This window comes from Heptranchias perlo, chromosome 25, assembly GCF_035084215.1.
Source record: "Heptranchias perlo isolate sHepPer1 chromosome 25, sHepPer1.hap1, whole genome shotgun sequence".
Lineage (NCBI taxonomy): Eukaryota > Metazoa > Chordata > Chondrichthyes > Hexanchiformes > Hexanchidae > Heptranchias > Heptranchias perlo.
The window spans coordinates 34611709-34635789 of record NC_090349.1 but is presented as its reverse complement, the minus strand read 5'-3'; the positions used below and the strand labels follow the sequence as shown (position 1 = coordinate 34635789).

The 24081-nt window shown below is 40.2% G+C and overlaps 1 protein-coding gene across 3 annotated transcripts in view; it reads right to left on the bottom strand.

Moving 5' to 3' along the window:
• The window catches only part of LOC137342201 (probable E3 ubiquitin-protein ligase HECTD4), a 212408-nt gene that overhangs the window by 152791 nt on the left and 35536 nt on the right, over positions 1 to 24081 (bottom strand). For all 3 annotated transcript variants that reach the window (XM_068005963.1, XM_068005965.1, XM_068005964.1), the window contains exons 3-4: positions 23889 to 23978; positions 15500 to 15627 (exon numbers count right to left, since the gene is read on the bottom strand). In XM_068005963.1, the coding sequence (XP_067862064.1) occupies positions 15500 to 15627; positions 23889 to 23978 (218 nt within the window). The remainder of the gene's footprint in view (positions 1 to 15499; positions 15628 to 23888; positions 23979 to 24081) is intronic.

Sequence of the window (24081 nt, the reverse complement as noted above, 5' to 3'; positions counted from 1 at the left end):
TCTATAGGATTTTGTGCAAGTAAGGATGTGGGCTACAATGTTTTGAATAAGTTGTAACACCTGCACAATCACCTAAGGAACCTTCATTGTAACACAGTATGAGACATGGTCATGCTGATCAGTTTTATATGGATATTTTATTTAGTGTCTCAATAAACATACAGGGGCAGCTCTAAATGAAAGAGTCAACAATGTTTAGAGTTTTAGCACAGGAGAGTTAGACCAATATTACAAGGATTATGGACAGGTGAAGCATCATTTCAAAAGCACATCGAAGGGCCAATAGATGTCCTAAGGTAATCGTAAATCAAAAGAACAGGCTCTCGCCCTGATAAGTGAGTAAATGTACTTTGATATGTTACATGAGCCCAGCTAAATCCACAAAGTTGCAGATTTGATCATTGGTCTGCATTGAGTTGACTGACTTCAACAGCATCAGAAGCATTACAAAGGGCCTCAGCACCCTAGGCCAATGAGGTAAGAGGGAGAGGAAACAGGAGGAAACACTGGAATTTTAATTCCTGATTCCTATTCAGCAACCCCTGATGGGAGTGGAAATGCATGTTTGAATAAACAGTGAGGATACTCGAGGGACAGTGCTGTCTATGTAGCCATACCCCTTATCCCTTTCAAATCAGAATGGATAAACAAAATATATCCAAAAGGAACCCCACTCTCCTACCAAACCAAGGGACAACTGTTTTTTTAAAAAAAACTTAAAACCAAGGTTAACATGTTCAGGAAAATAGCAGTTCACATTCAATATTTGATGCTGCAATATTAGACTATACAACATGCCCAGATATTAGAGGGGTGGGAAGAGAGAATGAGTACAGTTCTACCACTTAACTTCAAAACCTTTCCACACAAAGCTCAGGTACTGACATATCATCTTCATTCTCTTTCTTTCTCTCCACCCACCCCCCCCCCCCCACCCACCAAGTCTTTCTTCCCATTCCCTCCTGAATACGCTGACTCAGCATGGTTCCACAGGCATCAGTAGCCTTTTGGTACCGTACCCAAATCTCATTCTTTACACATGAACCTTGACAGGGTGTTTTGATGGCAATTTGACAGTGGAAGACATCAATGATGAAGCCATTCCTGTTCTCATCCAACATGCACACCTGCTTCCTAACATGGAGTCACTGGATAGCAGGATCACTAGAACTCTAGCTGATTTTTCTCTCTCTAGCCCAGGGGAACTATGACCAATTGCAGCAATCCAGTCATGATCACCTAGCGCAACAGAGACCTAAAATCGATTCATGGCCTTCTGATTTATACAGTGTGTGCTACATCAAGAGGTGACTTTGTCCACCAGGCTAGGGGGAAGCAGTGGTGCTAATCTTTCTATGCAATAGTTAAGGTTTTTAATATCTGTCAACTATTTCATACAATGAATTAGCAACATCTCACTCTGAATGTATACTCAGGGGTTAGTTATTTTGATTATTCAGGATCATTATTGATGTCCACTGGAAACTGTTGGTCCCCATTCAAGGTTACCATTCCAACAGTTGCAAAATGAGCACACTTCTTCCTAGTTTCTGAAAACTTAGGAATAAAGTTATTCTACATATGGTTAAAATTCCATCTTTAGATAAAGTAAGCTGTATGTTTGTTGTTTTATCTATTGAGTGTAGGGAAATTTATATCTCACTCTGTTCAACTGTGTACTGTTCATTCACATATCTTATGTAAATAAAACCACTTATTGGTTCAGTCCTGTCTCATTTAGTAAGAGTGTTTATCCAGTCCACCGCCTTACAGAAAGGAGAATTCATGTGGAAAATATGGTACATTCCAGTAGTTGGTGTACAGAGTAAAGATTCTTTGTTTCAATCCCTGGGTTATGCTATTGTTTACCTAGATAATAAGTGGAAAAAAGATACATTCCTGATCATAGGGAACGCAAAGCTAACTTACGGGAGTGATTGGCAACGATGAACCAGAGAATATTTAGCTTAAATACCCAAAAATGTGACAGTTTGCATTACATGCACAAGATATTTTGGGTGGGTGCAGTATAAGGAAAGAGGTTTTGTGATTAATTATGCATTAGTCAGGAAAAGAGAATGGATCATTTACTTATTTTTGCCACCTAATGTTATCAACTCCTCTTTCAATAGTATGCCATTAAGTCCCAACCTTAAAAGAGCAGCCTTTTTCCATTAGCATGCCAAATCCATTTCCAATGCTCAAATTTATTCCCTAAGAGCGACTGCCAGTACAATGCTAATTTATGGCCAGTTTTCTGCTATGAACTCATTTCCACCAGCACCCAACTCTTGCAATTAGAATCCTTATATGTTGGGAAAATATCAGTCCAGCAATCTGAGATGGATTTACACCAACACAGAACTAAAAGGATCGTGCCTTGATACACAGACTTCAGGGAACCACACTTCATATTACTCAGTGCATAGAAACACTGCATAGTGTAGCAGTTAGTCAGATAGACCAGTGAGGTCCCAGGTTTGATCCCTGGTCTGTTCCTTAGTTAATAGATCAAAGCAGCAATAAAGGAGTAAGTGACCTCAGTGCTTCTGGGCAAAGGTAATTAAAAAAAAACATGCAATAGACATCAGGCAAGAAACAATAAATCATTTGAAATTCCCTCCATGATCACCAAGAAAGGAAGAAAGAAAATTAGAAAAATTAAAACAAAAATGCTTTCCATGTTTAAACAAAAACAACATCTAATATTACAGGCAGCATTCATCAATAGCTGGATTTAAATTCAGGTGACTGAGCATGTTCGCAACTGCAGTACAAAATCCTCTTCATAATCAATAATCTTAACTGCAAGAGTGAAAGGAAAGCTATTTATGTTCGACCATCACAAGATCTCTTACTTTCATAGAATCGATCATCTTCATAACCTGTTAGGTAATATCTAAAATTACAGCTGGTAATCAAATTATTCCCAATGATCAAGGTTTGATAACTGTAAAATGAATATTTTAGCATCTGAGATATTTCACTGAATAAGAAAATAAAAAATAAAACCAGAAAATGATAACTTTCCACAGACCTGTTAGCATAACTGATGAAGCATCTAAAGATGAGCCTGTTTTTCTCTCAGATGCTGACTGACACACTGTGCATTTCCCATTCCTATTTAATATTTTCAGCATTCATGGTTTTTCATTTTATCCCAAATTAATCTGCACATTCAAAAGCTCACGAGTGAATGACAAATATCCTGCACCATCTGCACTACTTCATTGCAAAGCACCGCAATGGAGTTATTTCTTACATAATCAATTTGATGTAGACAGTGAGCCTTTAAATCCCTTCTTTTGGCACTCCAAACTATCAGGTTACACAGATTGCATTTGGCTGCTGGCTCTAGCTCTTCTACCAAACTAATCAATCAATAACTTCTTCAGGACCACAAAGACCCACAGTTTAGGTCATGTTTCCACAGTTCATGGAAGAAATAGTGTATGCACAGCTGCCTTAACTGTAAATTCCTGCGAGCCCAGAGAAGTATCAAAAAAGCATGCAGGTCCATGAAAATATCCACTATATGCTCTGAACTGAAACTGCTGTTCTAATGTATATTCACTGCAGTATACTGTTACTCAGCTGAGTATGCCCGCTATTTTACTGTCAACATAACAAGGCATTAATTCCCTTCAGTGATCATCATATATCAAGGATTCAATGACAACGTCCCCTCTTTCTATCAAAAGACCGAAAAGACTAGTGAATGAAAAAACACACACGCAGCCAGAAGATTGTTAGCAACCTCAAAAGGATAATATTCAGCTTCATTGGCCCAGAATTTGCTGGGAAAATAACAGCGAGTTTAATGCTCACGCCATTATTAGTGTGTAAATAACCCAGCTATTGATGGCGAGGAAGATACGCCGTGAGTTGCGAATTGCCTCAAACTGCTGATAATTGGTACTGCTCCGCTGGTCGCCTTGCGAAAACGGGAGCTCATCAACTTCCTTATGAGTGTCAAGAAATCCTGCTGTTAAAACGAATTAAACTTGCCGCAGAAAGTTATGGCTGGCACTTAATAACGCAAGGACCCTTTTAATTACGCGAACCAAGAAATAATCAGGGGCAAAAGAAAAAGTGAAAAATTAACTGAAGCTGGTTTTACAAATTTCTTCTAGGACACTCTGCCTCCAGACTTCAGTTAGGAGAACTCAACTGAAAGTAGATGATGTTCTGACAAAAGGTCTTTCACCAAAAACATTAACTCGGTTTCTTTCTCCACAGATGCTGCCTCACTTGCTGAGCTTTTCCAGCATTTTCTGATTTTATATTAGAAAGTAGAAGACAATTGTGAGACAGGAACAAAAAACCTCTGACCCTTTCCTAATGAACTGGCATACTTTCTGAAGAGCATAAATGTTATAATGTAACAGCCAGGCTCCATGTCATATACTGACAAAACTCTGCTCAACATCAGTTTCAGTATTTACTCACTGCAGTGTTAGATGCTAGCGACACATCACACATTCACTGCCCACCCAGCAGGCATTTTTCTAAGTCCCCACCTCTCCAAAATTTTCTTTCAGCCTCTCCTGACGGCAATGATTCCTTGCTGGGGTATGGTTCCAGAGATATTCGCAGACCTCAATTATTCCTTTACAAGCCCAGACAGCAAGTGTGGTACACCATTCAACCACAGGGATATCACAACCAAACCTGATCCTGTACTCAGCGAACATCCACGTATATGCACTTTATTGGTTCGTGATTAGGAGTGAGAGTGTTTTGATTCTATTTCATTAGCCAGTTGAGCACTGAATTGGACAAAAAGTATCAGCCAATAAACAGGATTAAATCAAATTCACATAAGGTACAGTAAAATTTTATTTATTATCTGCCATTTCAAAACAGGAGGCTCAAAAATATGATTGTGTGCCTTTTGAAGTACTTTAAGACTGTCAAAATTTTCTGGATGAAGATGGGAATAAGTTACTTATCAATTGCAATCCTCAGTGTACCATAACCATTCAACGCCCAAATACAGTATGATGCCCAAGCAAAAGCTCACTTTTTACGTTTAAATCCCAGAACCAACAGGCAAAACGCAATACTATTAGCCATCACCTGGCCAGTAAATGACAAAGATTGTTTGCAAAGACAGAGATTTAAGTGCAAGAAACTCAACAACTTGCATTTATATAGCATGTTGACATTAAATGTTGAGCCAAAGGAGGAGATATTAGGAGTGATTAAATGCTTTGTCAGAGAGGGTTTTAAGAAAGGTCTTTAAGGATGACAGGGGAGAAGGAGAGGTTTAAGAAAGCCTTGATTGCTGAAGGTAGGGATGCCAATGGGGGAATGAAGAACGCACAAGAAACCAGAGTTGGAGAAATATACAATTTTCTGAGCACTGTAGGGCTGGAGGAGGTTACAGATATAGGGACGATAAAGGCTTGAAGGGATATGAACATAAAGATGAGAATTTTAAATTGGAGGCGTTGGAAGGGCCAGGAGTCAATGTAGTCTGCAAGCACAAGGGTGATGGCTGAGCGTGATGTATTAGGAAAAAGGTACCAGAATTTTGGATGAGCAAATAGCTGTGGAGGATGGAAGTCCAGCCTCCACCTATCCACTGGCACAGTCAAGGCTGGAGGTGACAATGACATGGATAAGGGTTTTGGCAGCTTACAGGCTGAAGCAGGGCCATGTTCTAAAGGTGGAAGGAGGCTGTCTTTATGATGGAGAGGATATGGAGTCAGAAGCTCAGACTGGGATCTAGTAGGATGCCAAAGTTGAGAACAGTCAGCTTCAATCTGAGATAGGTTGCCAGGGAAGATGAATGGAATCGGTAGCCAGATACAAAGTTTGTGGCGGGGCCTGAAGACGATAGCTTCGTTCTTACCAATGTTTAACTGGAGGAAATTGCAGCTCATCTGGGACTGAATGACAGATGCGAGGAACTCGGGTTTTGCTATATGGGTGCAATGTATTTGCTGCCTGAAGTTTCTAAAATCTCACTCTGGATCACTGTTCGTATGTGATGACAGTTGAACAACCTGCTATACTGACTAGAGCCATCGCAAATGATGAGCACAGAAGAGTTATTAGCACATGACATTATATCACAGCCTGAGTTACTGCCTTCAAGACAGGAGAGAGAAATAGAACAGACAAAACACAATTGGAAATTTTGATGATTAATAAATATTTCAAAATTCAAAGCAAAAAATGTTTTAAAAAAACTATAAAGGAAAGAAATTGGGACAGAGGTTTGGTATACTCCATGCACAAATATTTCCTTCGAATTTCTAGTTTAACAGTTTGAATAACTGAACTCAATCATGCAGAATATAAAAAATGAATCTATACTTAATTGAATTTGGCTCACCAATGGCCTAGTGGCTAAAGGCACCATTTGGCATCGTGCTAAGCCATACAAACCGGAAAGTTCTGTCCTCGTGTGCACTGACTTAGCTGGTCTCAGCAGGGATCTCAATTGGATGGCTAAAATTAACCTGAGCTCTAAGTTTGGGGGAGGGAGTGGGAAAGGAAAAGAATTAAGTCCAGGTTCCTGCTTCTGATTATTATCTAGTGAATCCTACTGCCAAATGCACATGTAAGGCATTGAGCAAGGATAGTCAACACTCACTGCCTTCACAAATCTCCCCAAGGTGAAAGCTTGGAAAATATTCGACTTTTATCCAGCATGGCTTAGGAATACTGATAAATAATTTTAAATATGCCTTTTATTTCAAGAAAATAGCAGGCAATTGATGTAGTACCCTAGCCCTTGAAGAGTTAACTTTCTCGCAGGCTTGTTATCAATTTAGAAAATGCTCAAATTCCAATGTGACAAAAACCCAAGTAAATATAGGGATTTAAATGAACAAATCTGCAAACAGCAACAATCTCAAGCCAGTCCAGAACAGTTGGCGCCTGGTACCACAGTTTCAAAAATATCACACAATGCAGAACTTTCATACCACATGAACTAAACAAGACAGACTACAATGGCTCCATCATTAACAGGCTTTTGTTAAAATTAAAGCTCTATCCACCACTGTCAGGATTGGAAAGCTCATGTTGCTCATCTGAATGTTTCAATTGGAGCCAAATTCCAATGCTGAGACATCCCAACCTAATCGAAAATTAAGTCAATTGAAATAAAGATTCTAATAGCCAGCTCAAAAATCAAGAATTCGCTAAAACACGTTAAATAAAAGCAAAAACTAAGAGTATTTGATGAAATTCAAAATCTTCCTACTCCTGAGCAGAGCAACATAGGGAATTAAAGGAATAGAAGCTTGTAGGTCCTGTATTTCCTGCAGTCCAGCTGGCCAGTTCCAAAAACTAATACCCCTCAAATGCCCACTTCCTTAATTATCTAGGTGGCGAGGCCTTGGGTGATAGTAAGATTCAAGTGAAGGCCATGGGTCTGTGTCGAAGAGTTAATGTGCAGATCAAGATTGAACAAGTGCATGAGGAAGAGATGTTGGAGGAGGTGGGGAACAGAGGAACTCAGGTGCAGGTTGAAAGTACAAAAAAATTATTAGATATGGCTTTGTGCAGAGACTGAATAATAAGTCACCAAGGGGAGGGGGGTTTAGAAGGATGGCAGGCAATGAGGACGTTCACAGAGAGCAGCTCAGGGAATGAAAAAGTGCTGGGGGAGTAAGAGTTTATGTAATCTCTCCTCATAAATTAACCCTTGGAGCCCTGGTAACATTCTGGTGAACCTGCGCTGCACTCCTTCCAAGGCCAATATATCCCTTCTAAGGTACGGTGCCCATAACTGTACACAGTACTCCAGATGTGGTCGAAACAGGGCTTTGTATAGCTGTAGCAAAACTACTGTAGATGACACAAAACTCGGAAATGTACTAAACAATGTGGAGGATAGTAACAGATTTCAGGTCAGACAGACTGGTGAAATAGGCAGACACATAGCAGATGAAATTTAACAGCAGAGAAGTGTGAAGTGATACATTTTGGTAGGAAGAATAAGGAGAGGCAATATAAATTAAATGGCACAATTTTAAAAGGGGGTGCAGGAACAGAGAGGCCTGATGGCATGCACACACAAATCTTTGAAGGTGGCAGGACAAGTTCGGAAGGCTGTTAAATAAGCACATGGGATCCTGGGCTTTATTAAAAGAGGCATACAATACAAAAGAAAGTTATGCAAAACCTTTATAAATTACTGCTTCGGCCGCCTCTACAGTATTGTGTCCAATTCTGGGCACCACACTTTCGGAAGGAGGTCAAGGCCTTGGAGAGGGTGCAGAGATGATTTACTGGAACGATACCAGGGATGGGGGACCTCAGTAATGTGGACAGAGTAGGGAAGCTCAGATTGTTCTCCCAAGAGCAGAGATGGTTAAGGGGAGATTTAATAGAGGTGCTCAAAATCATCGACAGTTTTGATAGAGTAAATAAGTAGAAATTGTTTCCACTGGCAGGAGGGTCCGTAACGAGGGAACAAATTTAAGGTGATCAGCAAAAGAACCAGAGACGACATGAGGAAACATTTCTTTCAACAGTGAGTTGTAATGATCTGGAATGCACTGCCTGAAACAGTGGTGGAAGCAGATCCAATAGTAATTTTCAAAAGGCAACTGGATAAATACTTGAAGGGAAAAAATTTACAGGGCTATGGGGAAGGAGCAGGAGAATGGGACTAATTGGATAGCTCTTTCAAATGGCCGCCTCCTATGATACTATGAACTTCCTCCCCTTTGTAGTCTAGCCCTCTAGATATATCGTGCCAGATAAGCGCCAGGCAATGACCATCTCCAACGAGAGAGTCTAACCATCTCCCCTTGACATTCAACAGCATTACCATCGCCGAATCCCCCACCCTCAACATTCTGGGGGTCACCACTGACCAGAAACTTAACTGGACCAGCCACATAAAAACTGTGGCTGCAAGAGCAGGTCAGAGGCTGGGTATTCTGTGGCGAGTGACTCACCTCCTGACTCCCCAAAGCCTTTCTACCATCTACAAGGCACAAGTCAGGAGTGTGATGGCATACTCTCCACTTGCTTGGATGAGTGCAGCTCCAACAACACTCAAGAAGCTCGACACCATCCAGGACAAAGCAGCCCGCTTGATTGGCATCCCATCCACCACCCTAAACATTCACTCCCTCCACCACCGGCACACAGTGGCTGCAGTGTGTATCATCCACAGGATGCACTGCAGCAACTTGCCAAGGCTTCTTCGACAGCACCTCCCAAATCCACGACCTCTACCACCTAGAAGGACAAGGGCAGCTGGCACATGGGAACACCACCTGCACGTTCTCCTCCAAGTCACACACCATCCCGACTTGGAAATCGTTCCTTCATCGTCGCTGGGTCAAAATCCTGGAACTCTACCTAACAGCACTGTGGGAGAACCTTCACCACACGAACCGCAGCGGTTCAAGAAGACGGCTCACCACCACCTTCTCAAGGGCAATAAATGCTGGCCTTGCCAGTGATGCCCACATCCCATGAATGAATAAAAAAGGCTAACATTGCTGCCTTTGAATTTTTTTTAACCTGACCACTACATTTTATGTGATCTGTGTACATGGACTCGAAATCTCTTTGAACCGCCACTGTTCCTAGCTTTTCACCATTTAAAAAAATACTCAGATCTATCCTTTTTTGATCCAAAATAAATGACCTCACACTTACCTACATTGAAATCTATCTGCAACAGTATTGCCCACTCACCTAATTTATCCATGTCTCTGTAATTTTATGCTCCCATCTACACTACTTAGTATGCCACATATATTTGTATCATCAGTAAACTTGGATGTATGGTTCTCTATCGTGTTAGCTAAGTCATTAATAAATATGGTGAATAGTTGAGGTCCCAGCACAGATCCTTGTAGGACACCACTGGTCACTTACTTCCAATTAGAGTACACACTCATTATCCCTACTCTCCATCTTCTACCACTTAACCAGGTCAAGAATTTGCCTTCAATTCCATGAGCTTTGATTTTAGCTAACAGTCTTTAATGTGGAACCTTATTGAATATCTTCTGGGAGTCTTTATAAACTACATCCATAGACATTCCTGACTACTACTTTAGTTACTTCCTCAAAAAAGTCAATTAGGTTCGTTAGACATGACCTACCCATTATAGATCCATGTTGGCTCTCTCTAATCAGCTCAAATTTCTCTAAGTGCTCAGTCACTCTGTCCTTAATTATAGATGACAATAACTTCCCCATTACTGATGTTAGACTAACAGTCTATAAATTTCCTAGTTTTTCTCTCTCACCTTTCTTAAATAACAGAGTTGCATTTGCAATTTTCCAATCTAAAAGGGACAATTCCTGAATCGAGTGCGCTTTGGAGGATTATGGCTGAAGCATTTGCAATTTCCTTATTTACTTTCTTTAAAATCCTGGGGTGGAAACCATCAGGTCCTGGGGATTTGTCAGTCTTTAGTGCCACTATTTTTTCCCAATACCATTTTCTTGCTTACTTTAACTTTAGTGAGTTCCAGGCCTTGATTCATTATTAGTAACCCTGGAATGTCTGGTATATCATCATCATCTTCTACTGTGAAGATTGACAAAGTAATTATTCAACAAGTCTGCCATTTCCTTATCTTCATTTGCAATATTACCCACATCTGTTTTTATGGGGGTCTCATTACCCTTGACTACCCTTTTCCTTCTAACATAAAGTGTAAAAACTGTGTGTTAATCTTGATATTCCTCCCAAGTTTCTTTTCGTATTCCCTTTTTACAGCTCTAACTTTTTTCTTTTGCTTTGCTGTTGTTCAGATCTCTCCCAGTCCCCTGGGTCTACAACATTCTTGGCACTTTGCTTTAGTTTTGTGTTATCTCACCTTTTTTGTCAGCCATGGCTGTTTTATTTGGTAAGTAGAGCCCTTGCCCCTTGGGGGTATATACTGGTCCTGCATTAAGCTAAACTCTTTTTGAACACCTCTCACTGTTCATCTGTAGTTTTACCCAATAACAGTTTTGACCACTTTGCTGTCGTCAGTCTCCGTCTCATCCAGTTAGAGTTAGCCGTACCAAAATGTAGAATCTTAGTAACTGTGCTACGTTTCTACTTTTCAACCCAACACTGAATTCAATCATCATATGCTCCAGGACAAGACCATAGATGGGGCTGTTTTTTTTGTTGAAGGAGCAAACATTTTGCAGGGCGATATGAAGTAGGAACCCCATATAGGGAGTCGTGGATCAACAAAAGGAGAGAGGAGGTTGGAGACGTTTAATCCAGATCACAAGGTATGTGGAATATGTGCTGGGAGAGGGGGATTAAACAGTTTGCATCACTGCTTTGAGAGAGAGCACAGGATCCACAGTGTGCACTTAGATTAATGCCAAAATTAGAGCTAACACCTGCCCAAGCTGGAAAAAAAGTCAGCAGCACAGTATCAATATGTGGATACACAGCCCAGGAAAAGTACGATGCTACGAGATGGGGGTGGGGGAAGGGTAGAGGAATAGTGTTAGAAAAAAAAGGGAAAAGCAAAGAAACAGACAAAAAAGGAGCCGAGCTCTGGTCTGAAGCAGCAGCGAATGTGTACACAGGTGAATTCAAGGAAAAAGCCGTAGACCACACGCGAGCTTACAGAAGACGATAGGAATCTTCAATGAAGAAAGGTGGTTTGCAGGATAGGAAGCCAACCGACATAAGGATGGAAATCTGGAGCCTTATGGTTGGAATCCAGGATCTGTCTGTGGCTTGCTTGGTGACTGCCGAGTTTGGGACTTGACCGATTCATGATTGTGATCAAAGTCCAGGGCTAGTGGCCCAAGATCTGTGCAAGCAACCAGATTGCGAACTTCGCCCTACTACCAGGTTGAATGGTGCCCTGAACGATGGTTGCAAGTGATCATTTAGTAAGTTCTGAGTTATCAGCTATTTGCAAGGAGCCAGAGTTGTGGTGGAACAACCATTCTAGGGGTTGCAAGTTAGATTCTCTCCACAGCCATTGCTCTAGGGATATTTTGGGGCTGGCCTATTTTGGCTTTGTGCCAACATGCAGCTTGCCTTCGACAGAACAGTCTCTGATGACTGGAGAGTCATGGCATGAAGTCTACCACACTACAGGAAATGACAAAGAAATCGAAGATCAATTGGCTTTGGCACAAAGATTGGTGCTGACTTTGGGTCGGTAGCATGGAGGAGAGCTGAGCAGAAGCACATATTAAGTAAAATCTGCAACTGCACCTACAATTAACTGTCTGTCCGTTGGGACAGGGAGAAGTTGACTAAGTTGCTGTGTGCCTTGTTCTTACAGAAGCAGGAAAAGCAGCAAAAGGAAGTGGTGCTGAATCCACAAGGTCATTTAAGAAGAAAACAGACTAATCCTGGCAAAGACTTACAATAGTTGAGCCAGGAAATGAGGACGTCAGGGAAGGCAGAGAAGACCACTGAGGAATCAGGACGGTGAGTTTATCATCTGGCACCTCACAGAACTCTCATCAACAAAGAAATAATTGCCATTTTACGCAGAATTTTTGGATAACCCTCCTCCCAAAAGCATTCTAGAAGGAAAGGTATGAATGCCACTAGTCCATGGGCACAAGGAATCTTGGCATTCCCAAGCTGCCTGTTGGATTGTCAGAGCTTCTTCCTCCTCAAGGCACCATCCACTGCTATTATAGGAGCTATTACTGGAGATGGAAACAGTGTGTGGTAACACTCTTACAGTAAATGGCCAACAGCCTATTTCTGGGATTTGTCCTGCAGTTCTTCCTGAAAGCTGCAGCATTTGCTTATGTGAATTCTATTTGGCTTGTATGCAAGAGGCTATGCCTGTTGAAAGTGTGATTTCTAAAGCACTTTGGACAAATGGACATCAACATTAAACTATATTTCAAGGTTGTCAACAGTACTTCAGTAAAGCATAATATTTGGTATTGACTAATGCTGTGCATCGCCACACAGCATTGCATTCAAAAATATAAATGATAGAATACTTGTGGAGTTAGATTGATGCATCTTCTAAATGCAATTCTGGGGTAAAAAAAAGGAAAATAACTTGGTCTTGTCCAAATCACAATGAGGCTTCTGACATCATCATTGCTTCTTTTCATTTCATTTCGTTCACCTGAGGAAGGAGGAAGCCTCCGAAAGCTTGTGAATTTAAAATAAAATTGCTGGACTATAACTTGGTGTTGTAAAATTGTTTACAATTGTCAACCCCAGTCCATCACCGGCATCTCCACATCTTTTACCGTGGGTAGTGCTTAAAACATGCAAAATAGCTACTCTCTACATGCTTATAGCTCTGTATACAGCATAATTCAACAGTGCTCTCTGCTTTAACTACATGGGTGGGGTGATGGTAAATCTTCGAAGTAAAATAAAAAGAAATCCTTGCGTATATGGCATCTTACTCGTCAAAATACCACCAAGCTCTTCACGCAGTAAATTACTTAGAGTGTAATGACACATCCAAGTAAACATGGTAACCATTCTGCACCAGCAACTTACCAGAAATAGCAATGACTCAAAATTAAATTGTGATATCAACACCCAATGTATTTGCACCAAACTCCACCAGCGCAAAATATTAGGGATTTGAATTCTATTCCAATGTATAACCAAATACCACTCTGCATTTTCCTGATATACAAATTAGTTCTTCAATGCATGTAACAGTTCATCCACATTTTTGCTGTATGATCATAAACAAAACACTGAATTCAATCAATATACATCTGTACCATATACATGACGAATGGCCATTTGGATAAGCGTAAACAGTGAGTACTAGCAAATTATTCTACCACAGGGGACATCAGAGTTGAGCTCAATCACATCTTCAACATTCATAGGAAGACAGTCACTGGATAACCCACCGGGAGCAGGAACGCCGACCTATTTTTCTTTCTGGGTACTGAGATCAACTGTACTCTCCCCACTGGCACCGTGGCTAAGATCAACTAATTTAGAAGAGACCAGGAATCGAACCTCAACCTTTCTGGTGTGCATGGTACAACTACTCACTAAGGTTATCAACTGAACTATTAAGGCAGCTTCATGACAAGAGACTCCATCAAAAATATTGGATCAAGGAGATAATTGAGAGAGATTAGTCAAATGACCATGTTAGTGAACAGTTAGTAAAAGCCAGAAGTCTACCTACAATAATTCAGACCCTAGAAAGCAGAATATTGTTTTACAATGGAGTAAATGTTTTAAACTATGTCCTAAAATGTTTTTCCTATGGCATTTGGTTTTGCTTTCTTCATCCATAACCATTTGCATTCTCGGTCGTATATGATTTTTCTTAATGTTGCCTTTAACAGAGACTAAATGGAGGTGGTGTATCTGTTGATTCTCTATCCTTTTCTCTATTTTTTCCAAATTTGCTAAAATGACTTTTTAATCTTTTATTTAATGATTATTTATGTTCTATATCTAAAAATGTCATAACCAGTCTTTTCTCTTTACAGATGCTGACAAGCTTGCTGTGCACTTCCAGCATTTTATGTTTTTATTTCAGATTTTCAGCATTTGCAGCTTTTTTTCCTTATTAGTAATTACTAGTCTCATTTAATGTACTGGGTTCAATAAGCTACAATCAACTTGGCTCAATCTACTTTCAGAGCGATGTGGCACACTTATCAGTTCCTTTCCAATGGCTGCTATGATACCAAACCTCAGCTGTACAGTAAGCAAGAAAAAGGCAGAATGTGGGATCATAGAAATGGTTAGAACATAAGATAGAATTCATACCAAAAAAGGGCAGAAAGTAGGAGAGAAAATTGAAGAATGACAACTGCAATAAACAAGGCAGCAAATAATAGAATTATGAGAGACATTCAAGCAAGAAAAAAGTAAAATGGAACAAGAGCACAAATAAATAGAAAAGGAAAAAGTAGAATTTCACATGACAGGCATAAACACCAACCCAAATTATAACTGTTCAATCTGTTAATACAGATCTGGTCACAAAATCTCATTGTAATGTCACACTGATACAGTGGGAGGTGCTCTTCTGATGTTGGATTTGAGGCCCATCGTCATGATTACAGAAAAAGCTTCACTCCATATGCTGTACTTGCCTTGGAAATGGTCAACATTGACAGGATGCAAAATCTGGAAACATGCTCCATTAGCATTCCTCATCGAGGGGAAAAACTCCAAATTTATTTCAGAACATAATACTACATTAATTCAGGATTGAAAATGCTCCATATCATCAATTCGCTAATCTCTTTGCCCTACATTGCAACCTATCAAAGTGACCGGCACCTCAATCATAAGAAAGCTATTTTAAGATATTTAAACCACAAACTACCCTCCATGTCCTTTTTTATTCCATGACCTGTGATGGTGATGCAGCCAGCAGACAATGCTGTCTCCCCCTTCACATGGCCTAACCCTTACTTTACAGGATTGTTTTGAATGAGGTAATCATATTGTCATCACAATATTAGTTCTGAAATTTGCAAAATTCAGTTACCTGACTAATGACACCCACGATTCTACACAAATCTTCAATGCTCACAATGTTCCCCCACCCTCACTAAAGGAAAAAAAGTATACCTTTGTTGTCAGTGGAACTGCTGTTGCTCTCTGGTGCAGACAGCATGTCCTCAAACCCCCAGGACACCATATGTTTGTTGCCAAGCAAGCAAGAGGCAGAGCCTGGCCCTCCCTCCAGGAGAAGGAGCCTGAGAAGAGACAGATAAAAATGTAAGATACGTACAAATAAGAGGCAAACATTAATATACTTATCTATGGCTACAAATCTTACAAGAATTAGCTTCTGACAGAAACATGTACAAATCAAATTCAAGTGAGCTAACAATAGCCAATACATCATCCACACTGATGGCTATTACATTAATTTGTATTTATATTCGCTTCCCCTGCCTTCCTCCCTCTCCATTAAATCACCCACTCCATGCAGCAAGGGGGCAAACAGATGAGCTCGTACCCCACTCAATAACTAACCATGTTGTGCAGGAGCAGACTGGAATAACTTAACCACATTCCCTGCGAACAAAGCACCTGGCCACCACTTGGTAACTCAACTACAAACCATTCCCAAGTGCAGCAGAGTGGACCATCACTGAGCTGCTGGGAAAAACATCTTTCAAAAAAAAATCTTAATACACAAAACATTGGAAAAATTCTCCATCACAGCACCATCTTGAGACAGGGTCATGGTTCTTCACCTCTATCGCAAAATATCCAGTTGGATCCAATGCCACAAAAATTGCTGTCTGCATTTTAGATTTAGGATCACTTCAAAGTGCTACTTTCAACTTCATTACTCAAATTGTATTTCAAGGTGGGTCGGGTGCAACTGGCATGAACAAATACAGATTCCTATTTAAAAATTGGTCCGTCAATAAAGAACACAGGTCCATCAATAAGGATTTTGGGAACAGCTCATACCTTAGCTTTTATTGGACCAATTAAACAGATGCAAGTAAAGCATAAGAAATAGGAGGAATCGGCCATGCGGCCCCTCGAACCTGCTCTGCCATTCAATAAAATCAGGGCTGATCTTCGAGCTCAACTTCACTTTCCCGCCCGAGCCCCATATCCCTTGATTCCCCTAGAGTCCAGAAATCTATAGATCTCAGCCTTGAATATACTCAAAGACTCAGCAGCCACAGCCCTCTGGGGTAGAGAATTCCAAAGATTCACAACCCTCAGTGAAGAAATTCCTCCTCATCTCAATCTTAAATGGCCGACCCCTTATCCTGCGACTATGCCCTCTAGTCCTAGACTCTCCAGCCAAGGGAAAACAACCTCTCAGCATCTACCCTGTCAAGCCCCCTCAGAATCTTATATGGTTCAATGAGATCACCTCTCATCCTTCTAAACTCGAGAGAATATAGGCCCATTCTACTCAACCTCTCTTCATAGGACAACCCTCTCATACCAGGAATCAATCCAGTGAACCTTTGTTGCATCACCTCTAAGGCGAGTATATCCTTCCTTAAGGAGACCAAAACTGTACACAGTAGTCCAGATGTGGTCTCACCAAAGCCCTGCACAATTGCAGCAAGACTTCCTTACTCTTGTACTCCAACCCCCTTGCAATAAAGGCCAACATACCATTTGCCTTCCTAAATGCTTGCTGCACCTGCATGTTAACTTTCCATGTTTTGTGTACAAGGACACCTAAATCTTTCTGAACACCAATATTTAATAGCTTCTCACCATTTAAAAAATATTCTGTTTTTCTATTCTTCCTATCAAAGTGAATAACCTCACATTTCCCCACATTATACTCTATCTGCCACCTTTTTGCCCACTTAACCTGTCCATATCCCTTTGCAGACTCGGTGTCCTCTTCACAGCTTACTTTCCCATCTAGCTTTGTATCGTCAGCAAACTTGGATACATTACACTTGGTCCCTTCATCTAAGTCATTAATATAGATTGTAAATAGCTGAGGTCCCAGCACTGATCCTTGCGGCACCCCACTAGTAACAGCCTGCCAACCTGAAAATGGCCCGTTTATTCCTACTCTCTGTTTTCTGTCCGTTAACCAATTCCCCATCCATGCTAATGTATTACCCCCAACCCCATGAGCCTTTATCTTGCGTAACAACTTTTCGTGTGGCACCTTATCCAATGCCTTTTGAAAATCCAAATATTCTACATCTACTGGTTCCCCTTTATCTAACCCTGCTAGTTATATCCTCAAAAAACTAATAATTTAACTATAGAAATAATTATCTGTATATTAAATAACCACTGCACCATTTTTGTCAAAATGCTAGCAAATTTTTTTTAATGCAGAATACCTGTGCATTTTTTTTTGCATTTCCTGCTTCTATTTCAAACTACTGATAATGTAAGAGCAACTGAACAACGTTTTGTACTTGCCAAATACTGTATTCATTTAACAGTTCTTAGTGTGTCAAACACAATTTCTCTTTCATAAAACCATGTTGATTCTGCCTAATCATATTATGATTTGCTAAGTGCCCAATTACCACCTTCTTAATAACGGATTCCAGCATTTTCCCGATGACTGTTGTCAGGCTAACTGGCCTGTTCCCCGTTTTCTCTCTCCCTCCTTTCTTGAATAGCGGTGTTACATTTGCTACCTTCCAACCCACTGGGACCGTTCCAGAATTTAGGAAATTTCGGAAGATCACAACCAATGCATCCACTATCTCTGTCGCCACCTCTTTTAGAACCCGAGAATGTAGGTCATCAGGTCAAGCGGATTTGTCGGCTTTTAGTCCCATTAATTTCTCCAGTACTTTTTCTTTACTAATGTTAAATTACTTTAAGGTCCTCACTCTTAGACCCTTGGCTCCCCACTATTTCCAGTAATTTTTGTGTGTCTTCCACAGTGAAGACAAAATACAAAATATTTGTTTTACGTCTCTGCTAATTCCTTATTCCAAATTGTAATTTCTCCTGTCTCTGTCTCTAAGGGATCCACGTTTACTTTCGCTAATCTCTTCCTTTTTACATACTTGTAGAAGCTCTTACAATCTATTTTTTTATATTTCTTACTATTTCTATTCTCATTCTATTTTCTCTCCCTTTATCAATTTTTTGGTCATCCTTTGCTGGTTTCTAAAACTCTCCTAATCCTCAGGCTTACTACACCTCTTGGCAACAATATAAGCCTCTTCTTTTAATCTAATACATCCTGACTTCTTTAGTTAACTATGGATGATTCTATGGATCACTTTTCCTGTGGAGTTTTTATTTCTCAATGGAAAGTACATAGCAAGAACTTTCAGTGATTAAGCCAAATACTTACATTTGTTTTAGAAAAGTCTAGTACGCAACCTATACGGAGCTAGCAGGACAGGAAATGACAAACCATTCATTTTTGTTTACTCTGTGTTCAGAGAAGTGACATATGACAGTATTTAAAATTATATGCTACCATTTTGTTACGGAATAATTATTGCAAAGCAAAAAAAAGTGCACAGGACATTTGAGAGCTTGCTGTCCTTGTCTAAAGTTATTTTAACAATACATCTTCAGGAAGGAAGGGAAGGACGTGCATTAAACTTGGCCCAATTGGTAGCAATTTTGCCTGAGTCAGAAGGTTGTGGATTCAATAACAACCTCCAAGATTTGAGCATAAAATCTTGGTCTGACATTTCAGTGCAGTACCGAGTGAATGCTGCCTTGTTGGAGGTACTGTCTTAAGTAGAGGCCATCAGCCTGTTCAGATGCATGTAAAAGATCACATGGGACTATTTGAAGAAGGGCAGGGAGTGCTCAGTGTGTTTGGTTAATATTCATTTCTCAACCAACACTACTAAAAACTAATTTAACAGGTCATTTATCTCATTTGCTCTTTGCACAAACGAGCTGCCGTGTTTGCTTGTATAATAATATTTCAAAAATTATTCATCCTCAGGACATCTCCACGCAGTTCACAATCAATTAATTACTTTTAAATTTTAGTTACTGTCAATACACACAGCAAGATCCCTCAAGCAAGAAGTGAGATCAATCAGGTTTTTGATGGTGTTGGTTAAGGGGAGTATGTAGGCCTGGATGCCAGGCAGTCTCCCTGAGCTTCTTCCAATGAGACAACTGGATCATTTATGTCCACCTGAAAAGAAAGATGAGGCCTTACCTGAATGTCTCATCTGGAAGATGGAACATCTGACAAAGCAGCATCCCCTCAGTACTATGCTCAAGTGTCAGGTTACACTATCTGCTCAAGTCTCTTAAGTGGTGCTTGAAACTACAACTTCTGACTCTGAAGGGAGCACGCTACCAACCGAGTAAACCTCACACTTGACCATCAGAACCACTGCTTCATACTTTTGGGGGTGCAATTTAGCTACATTAAGCCATTCACCCAATCAACATTGTGTTATGCAACTATCCAAGTACCCTGGGATGGAAACAACTACTTAAATTAAATAATTTGCAGTATTTCCTTAATAGTGCAAAATTGTTTTTTCCCCCCTCATGAAGGGTCCCAACTAAAATGTTAACTTAACTTTCAGTTGCTGACTGACCCTGCTGGACACATCTAGTTTTAGTGTTTTTTTAAATTAAAACAGCAAATAAAAAGGTCCAGAATCAAGGTGGGAGAATCAAGGTGCCATTTTAAATATTCCAGTAGAGGGATGGGAGGAAATGGTTTGTACACGATTTCCCACACAGCGAGTTGTGAAACTTAGCTGGGCCACAGAACAAAGTTCAGCTCATTTCCCACATGAAACAAGTGGGAATGCAGCAATAAAGGCCAAAGGAGTCAATACAAACCACTCTGGTCACTTTCCTAGTGGCTGGTGTCATGAGAGACTTAGAAAGGGTCACTCACTCATCCCAACATCTCAGCTGCGAAATGTACATGACTACTTGAAAAGTAGATTAGTACATTAAGGAAAAACCTGCCAACTTGGTGCATACATGAAGAATGGCTACTTTTGAGATACTAGAATCTTTGAGAGTTGTCCAAGTTTTTGTCTTCATGGGCTGAGTAGATGTATACCATTAAGTCACAGCAATCAATTTAAGACCATCTAAAGTTCAACAGACAATAATTCAGAAAAATACTGCAGCACAGCCTTGAAAATGAATGAAACAAGGACTAATCAAAGAATCATACAGCAAAGGAGGTGGTCATTCGGCCCATCATGACTGTGCCGGCTCTTTGAAAGAGCTATCCAATTAATCCCACTCCCCTGCTCTTTCCTCATAACCCTGCAATTTTTTTTCCTTTTCAAGCATTTATCCAATTCCCAGTCAGGCGGTGCATTCTAGATCATAACTTGCTGCGTAAAAAAAATTCTTATCTCCCCTCTGGTTCTTTTGCCTTAAATCTGTGCCATCTGGTTACTGACCCCCACCCCCACCCCCCACAACCCTTGCCAGTGGAAACATTTTCTCCCCATTTACTCTATCAAAACCCCTCAATTTTGTATACCTCTATTAAATCTCCCCTTAACATTCTCTGCTCTGAGAACAATGCCAGCTTCTCTAGTCTCTCCAGATAACTGAAGTCACTCTTCCTTGGTATCATTCCAGAAAATCTCCTCTGCACCCTCTCCAAGGCCTCGGAATCCTTCTTGAAATGTGGTGCCCAGAATTGAACACAATATTCCAGAGGAGGCCGAACCAGTGATTTATAAAAAGGTTAACATAACTTCCTTGCTTTTGTACACAATGCTTCTATTTATAAAGTCAGTGATCCTGTACGCTTTAACAGTCTTCTCAATGTGTCCTGCCACCTTCAAAGATTTGCATACATAAACCCCCTAGGGTCTCTGTTCCTGCACCCCCTTTAAAATTGTACCATTTAGTTTATATTGACTCTCCTCACTCATACTTCTCTGCATTACATTTCATCTGCTCTGTGTCTGTCCATTTCTCCAGTCTGTCTACATCCTCCTGAAGTCTGCTATCTCCCTCACTGTTTACTACATTTCTGAGTTTCGTGTCATCTGCAAACTTCAAAATTATGCCCTGTATACCCAAGTCTAGGACATTAAAAAGAGCACTGATCCTAATACCAATCCCTGGAGGATACCACTGTATACTTCCCTCCAGTCTGAAAAATAACAGTTCACTATTAGTCTCTGCTTTCTGTCCCTTAGCCAATTTCATAACCACACTGCCACTGCCCCTTGAATCCTGTGGGCTTCAATTTTGCTAACAAGTCTATTATGTGGTATTTTTACAAACGCTTTTTAAAAGTCCAGATACACATCAACCACACTACCCTCATCAACCCTCTCTGTTACTTCATCAAGAACTCAATCAAGTTAGTCAAACATGATTTGTCTTTTAACAATTCCATGCCGGCTTTCATTTATTAACCCATATTTTTTTCCAAGTGCCAATTAATTTTGTCTCTGATTATTGGCTCTAAAAGTTTCCCCACCACCAATGTTAGGCTGACTGGCCTGTAGTTACCGGGTTTATTCCTCTCCCCTTTTTTGAACGGGGGTGTAACATTTGCAACCTTCCAGTCCTGTGGCACCATTCCCATATTCAAGGAGGATTGAAAGATTATAGCTAAAGCCTCCGCTATTTCTACCCTTACTTCCCTCAGCAACCTAGGATGCATTCCATCCCGAGCAGGTGACTTTTCTACTTTAAGCACTGCCAACCTTTTAAGTACCTCCTCTTCATCTATTTTTATCCTCTCCAATTTCTCTACCATCGCCTCCTTTACTATGATATTGGCAGCATCCTCTTATTTTATGAAGACAGATGCCAAGTACTCATTTAGTGCCTCAGCCATCCCCCTCTGCCTCCACGAGATCTCCTTTTTGATCCCTAAAAGGCCCCACCCTTTCTTTGACTAGTTTTACTATTTATCTGTTTATAAAAATCTTTAGTGTTCCCTTTTATGTTACTCACTAATCTATTCTCACACACACTGCCCCATTTATTTCCTTTCTCAGTTTGCCTCTGCACTTTCTGCATTCTGCTTGATTCTCTACTGTATTATGAATCTGACATTTATCATGAGTATCCTTTTTCTGTTTCATTTTAATCTCTATATCTTTAGTCATTCAGGGAGCTCTAGCTTTGGATGCCCTTCCTTTCCCCTAGATGCTGGCTGACCTGCTGAGTGTTTCCAGCATCTGCAGTATTTTGCTTTTGAAATACTTCCCTCCCAGTTCCAGCATCACCATGTCATCTGAACCCCGTATTGAAATCTGTGTTTTCTTAAATACCTAGAATTATTTGTAATACTGACTTCAAGAATTAATTAACAAGTTATGTTGTGTTAGCAGAGAGAGCTAGTCACGTTTGTGCTCCTTCTCTACTGCTAGTTCAGATAGCGACTGGCTTCTTTTGTACAAGAAATTAGTAACTTGAAATCCAGGTATCAAGTGCTCCGAATGGCACTTTCAGTATTTTGTGGTTTCAAATTAGATAATCTGATGCTGTAAATTTGCTGGTGGAGTTAGAAACAGGTATGCTTTGACTAAATGAAGTAGGTGTGAGGATTTGACTTGGAAAACGTGACCTCATGATAGGCTCTACTTTGGACAGGCTACAGGGACAGACTACAGGGGAAGGAGGAAGAATTTCACCTGCTCCCTTTTATACATGTAGTTTAATGTAGAAGTAGTTATATACCTCTGATTCAAACTCATTTTGAGCAAATACACAACTGAATGGTGTTGCAACTCAACAGTGTGCTGTATGGTGAGATACAGACTCAAGCCACCCTCCCCTACACTCCTAAATTCCTAATCTTGGGGTAAGGGCTTTCGCAAAAAGGTAGGTAGATAACTTCAGAGGGAGTGAGTGTCACTTTCATTAGATCATTTACCCTTTCTCTTGGCTGTAACCATTATTTGCCCTGGGGAGAAAAATTGTTCTTTTCTAGGCAAAGGACATCATGGTTGGAGAGTAGGAAAGATAAGGCAAGTCAAGAAGTCATGATTAGGGATCACCTAATTTAGCCTCATATAAAAGGTTCTGCATTATTTGTCACTATAGCCAGCCAAGGCAACACACACAGATCTCAATACATTCATTCTAACGTGAATCTTAAGATACAGCAATTTTACCAGTAAATGGCAAATGAAGACATACTACACACTTAAAATAGGACTGAAGGCTCATACAAAGAATGGCCACTTAAACAAGTTATTAAAGGCCGATGAAGCCAGTGGAACCATATCCCAGAGTTAATGCCTTTAGGAGAGGGGAGAAAATAAGAGTGTTTCAAAAGCATGAAACACAGCATTGCTCCAGTGGCACCATGGGTGTGTGTATATATATATATATATATATATATATATATATATAGAGAGAGAGAGAGGAGGGCAGAAAATGGTATGAGCAAAATAGGACTGATACAAATAGATAGGTATTTCCCTCAACAATATTTAGGATTATACTACAATGAAAGTTCACTTTTAAGTTAAACTTAATACATTAAATTATGTTTAGAATAATGCCGACGTTTGTTAAATACAAATTAGTATGTTCTTTCCAACAAACTACCACTCACCGGTGTAGAACGTCTGTAACGGGTAAGTATCCCAGGTCCATCTGCTTCTGTAACAGGTGCACTGTGTGAATGAGGGTTTTCAGGGAACCTCTGAAAGAGGAACAAATTGTAGTCATAAGTCTGAAGGACTAAATCAGAATATTCATATGAACCAATGACCCTCAAGTAAGTTCTCAGCTGAACAGTAACTTAA